The 4,261-nt window shown below is 51.3% G+C and overlaps 1 protein-coding gene across 1 annotated transcript; it reads right to left on the bottom strand.

The window, feature by feature from the left end:
* Window positions 1–576: 576 nt before the first annotated feature.
* LOC125579912 lies at window positions 577–1,693 on the bottom strand. Its single transcript, XM_048743819.1, has 2 exons — window positions 1,353–1,693; window positions 577–1,177 (listed from the first exon to the last, which is right to left on the bottom strand). The coding sequence occupies exons 1-2, from the start codon at window positions 1,691–1,693 to the stop codon at window positions 577–579; spliced, it is 942 nt and encodes a 313-aa protein (XP_048599776.1).
* Between the last annotated feature and the right edge of the window lie 2,568 nt (window positions 1,694–4,261).

Raw genomic sequence — 4,261 nt, 5'->3', positions numbered from 1 at the left:
ATAAGACCTTGGTCTTTCCCTTTAAGGTAGTCTGGTAGCAGGAGCGGTAATGCTGTTGATCCCCTCTGATTGCTCTTATGCCCCAGGGTGTAGGGAATTTCACCATATGGTGAAGAGTCGAAGGGACGGCTCCAATGCCGTGAATCCAAGGTCACCCCAAGATCATGTTGTAGGATGAATCGCGGTCATGTTGATCCCTTCAGAGTATACCGGGAGGGTCACCTCTCCGGCGGTCTGCTTGACTTCTCCGCTGAATCCTATGAGTGGGGTTAGAGCGCTTTCCTCCAGCCCCAAATCTGTGTATGAGGCCTGGAAGAGGATGTTGCCGAAGCTCCCATTATCTACCAGTATTCTTTTTACAAAGGCAGTTCGCTACAGTGAGCGATATGACCAGGGCGTCGTGGTGCGAGGTGAGAACCTTTTCCTGCTCCTTGGGCGTGAAGCTTATTTCGTCAGTACACAAGAGTAGGCGTTTCGGCTTGGCTACCTCTATGCCGTGCTTGGCGTTCCAAGTACTCTTCTTCGCGGCTGTGTGGCTTATACCGCTGATTTCTGAACTACCCAATATGACATGGATCACTCGGTCCTGTCGAGGTGGCGAGACGGGAGCAGCTTCAGTGGGTTTCCCGTTGTCTCCTTGCTCAGATGGCTCTTGGCCTTCTCGGAAAGGAACTCCCTGAGGTGTCCTTTCTTAGGCAATTCGTTGACCTTGATCTTCAGTGCGATACAATCCTCCGTTTTGTGACCGTGGTCGCGGTGGAATTTGCACCAAAGACCAGGGTTCTGGAAAGAGTCGGGTGCTTTCATCTTCTGTGGCCTCTTGACCTGTTGGCCCATCTGCCTCAGAACATTTATCAGCTCCGGCCTTGAGACGGCGAGGTGAGAGATGTCTGGCCACGTGGACACTGCCATCCCTTCTGCCTTCTCGATCGCCCAATTCTGGTAGCTGCCCCAGTTTCGGTTTATGGAATCCCTGGCTGATCTTAAAGAGGGTTTCTCGTCTCGCTCGGTTCGGTCCGGTCTGACCGCCTTGGGTCTTGCTTTAGCTGCGCCATAGTGCGACTGCCGTGGTCTTGCACTGATATTTGGTCTGCTCCTTATAGAGGTCCCCGTCGGGGAGCAGACCTCTCTTGAAGGCAAAGATGGCAGTGGAGATGCTGCATTCGGGAATGGCCACCTTCTCTTGATTGAAGCGGGCTATGTAATCTCGCAGGGGTTCCGCCCGATGCAGGAGTATTTCGTAGAGGCCATTAAATGTTTTCTCTAGGTCCCTGCTGCTAGCGAATTGTTCTACGAACTAGTCGCTGAGAATAGCGAAGTAGGCTATGGACCTGGAGGGTAGGTTGATCTACCATTGCAGAGCGGGTCCGGTCAGGGTTGAACCGAACCCTTTGCACATGGTAGCTTCACGCGACTCCTTTGGGAGTGATACAGCGAGCATCCTTTGTCTGTATTGGGCGACATGATCGTCCGGATCGCTGGTGCCGTCATACGCCTTTATACTAAGGAATGAGAACTTCCTGGGCATCTCTATTAAGGTGATATCGTCTGTGAAAGGAGTGTTGGCATAAGAGTCAGGGTTGCTCTTCCGGATGGGGGGAGCTACTCCTGGGAGCCTCTCTACCATGGACTGCATGGTGTCGAGCCTCTTGGAGAACATCTGTTCCAGGTAAGCAACCAAGGGAGACTCCATTTTCGCTGCTCCGTCGGGTGCTTCCTTATTGGGTTCTGAGCATCCTTGGCCTTTTCGCGCGTTGTTGCGTCTCCTTGCGACGCCGTAGGTGGGAAATTCACACCCGTTCCAGATTTGGGTGTCTCCAGAGTTGGCATGGGATGGATCTGAGCTCGGAATCGACGCTTCTTGTTACTTGCCGTGTTGAGTGCTTGGTTCTCGCCTTGGAGGTTTAGATTCTCTGATTCGAGCTGGCTGAGCTTTTCGGCGCTCTGCTCCAGTTGCTTGGAGTGTTCGTTGAGCTTCTCCTTAAAGCTCTAGACTTCTGAGGAGAGCTCGGGATTCTCCGTAACTTCTACTCAAGCTCTATTTAGGTCGGTCACTTGGCTTTGGATGCCGTCGAGTTTCCTTTGGAGCTCGGCTTCTCTCGGACTAGCTTCAGGTAGCTCGTTCTACTCATCCACTGCCATTATCACGTAGTTTAGATTACTCCCCTCCTTATAGCGCCAAACTATTAGGGAATTTTTGTGTAGGATCTTTGTGAGTACTACGGAACGTTGGATAAGGCTTATATTTCATGAATATTTGAGAGAAATAGACTTGGAGAGATGTTTTATTAGATAGAACAAGCCGGAACTACAATGTTTGGTGTATAAACCCTAGTTCTAGCCACCTAGCTCTAATCTCTAAGTCTCGAAGTGTCGATCCCTAGCTTTAGGGTTTAGGCCCCCCTTATATAGTTGTTTTAGGTCGGCCTTAGTCGGTTTGAAGTAGGTTAAACTCTTTCATATTCGGAAATATGGAAGGTTCTCCTTATCAGAAGTTTTCCTCTTCCCAGAGGATAGGGGTGGTCCCTGGGACCGGACCCGAGGTACTTCCTAGCGGGGACCCGAGGAGTCTCCTAGCGGGGACCCAGAGGTCGGTGTCCTGCCAGGGTCTGGAAGAATTCCATAGCGGAGTATTTTTCCCCAACAACTCCTTTCACAGATGAGATCACCCTGATCGAGATTCCCATGAAATTCTCTTTTCCCAGCATAAAAGCATATGACGGTACCAGCGATCCGGACGATCATGTCGCCCAATACAGACAAAGGATGCTCACTGTAGCACTCCCAAATCCTGATCGGACCCTCCTTGCAATGGTACATCAACCTACCCTCCAGGTCCATATCCTCCTTCGCTGTCCTCAGTGACAAGTTCGTAGAGAAATTCGCCAGTAGCAGAGACCTGGAGAGAATCTCTAACGGTCTATACGAGATACTCCAGCATCAGGCTGAACCCCTGTGAGGCTACATATCCCGCTTCAATCAAGAGAAAGGTGGCCATTCCTTGATGTAATATCCCCACCGCAATCTCTGCCTTCAAGAGAGGCTTGCTCCCCGATGGGGACCTCTATAAGGAGCTGACCAAATACCAGTGCAAGACCATGGAAGACATGTTATCCCGAGCCTGGGCACAGGTAAAATGGGAAGAAGATGTCGCCAGGCGCGCGAAGGCGCAAAGCAAGACCCCAAGGTGGTCAGGCCGGACCGAACAGGGCGAGACGAGAGACCCTCTCCAATACCAACCAAGGATTCCGGGAACAGAAGCCGGGGCAGATACCAGAACCGGCCGATCGAGAAGGCAGAAGGGATGTTAGCGTCCACGTGGCGAGACATCTCTCACCTCTCCGTGTCAAGGCCGGAGCTGATCAATGTTCTGAGGTAGATGGGCCAACAGGTCAGGTGGCCTCAGAAGATGAAAGCACCTGATTCCTTCCGGAACCCAGGCCTTTGGTGAGACTTCCACCACGACCACAGTCACAAAATGGAGGACTGCATCGCACTAAGGATCGAGGTCAACAAATTGCTTAAGAAAGGACACCTCAGGGAGTTCCTTTCTGAAAAGGCCCAGAGCCACCTAAGCAAAGGGACGATGGGGAAGCCCACTGAAGCTGCTCCCACCTTGCCACCTCGACAGGACCAAGTAATCCATGTCATATCATGAGGCTCGGAAATCAGCGGTATAAGCCACGCAGTCGCAAAGAAGAGTACTTGGAACGCCAAACATGGCCTAGAGGCAACCAAGCCAAAACGCCTGCTCCAGGGTACAGACGAAATAAGCTTCACGGCTAAGGAACAAGAAAGGGTCCTCACCCCAAATTATGACGCCCTGGTCATATCGCTCACTGTAGCGAATACATCAGTGGATTATTTGATGATCATCAACACGCAACAGCTTCTCAGAGAGGGTTGCGATTTAGACATGAAGTCGATAAGGGCCCAGCAGAAGCAGCATCGATCGACAGCGAGCGGATACCATCGAACGACACCAACAAGCCAGAATCGATCGACACTTTCACCCCAACATCGATTGACACCCATCGTGTATCAGAACAGAAAGAGTGTGTAAAAAAATTTTTGATGGAGGCACCCCACGCGACCAGATAAGTCTGGGGGAAAGAAGAGGAGGAATTGGAAGAAGAGGAAAAGGATCAAGGGAGATCCTCAGTTATCATTGATTCCTTACTTCTCAGACGGTGTCAGGAAGTACAGAGTGTGCAGCAGATGCTTCTCACAGCCATTCGCAAAGCTTCACGCACTCCCTATT

This window comes from Brassica napus, chromosome C1 (assembly GCF_020379485.1).
Source record: "Brassica napus cultivar Da-Ae chromosome C1, Da-Ae, whole genome shotgun sequence".
NCBI classification, from domain to species: Eukaryota; Viridiplantae; Streptophyta; class Magnoliopsida; order Brassicales; family Brassicaceae; genus Brassica; species Brassica napus.
This window is presented reverse-complemented; position numbering and strand designations above follow the sequence as displayed.

What these genes read in the sequence shown, in the direction of transcription:
- LOC125579912 (XM_048743819.1), bottom strand. Translation starts at nt 1,693, where the DNA reads ATGGAGTCTCCCTTGGTTGCTTACCTGGAACAGATGTTCTCCAAGAGG. An exon ending in ACCGGACCCGCTCTGCAATG is followed by an intron (nt 1,178 to 1,352) that starts GTAGATCAACCT and finishes AATCAAGAGAAG; the next exon opens with GTGGCCATTCCCGAATGCAG.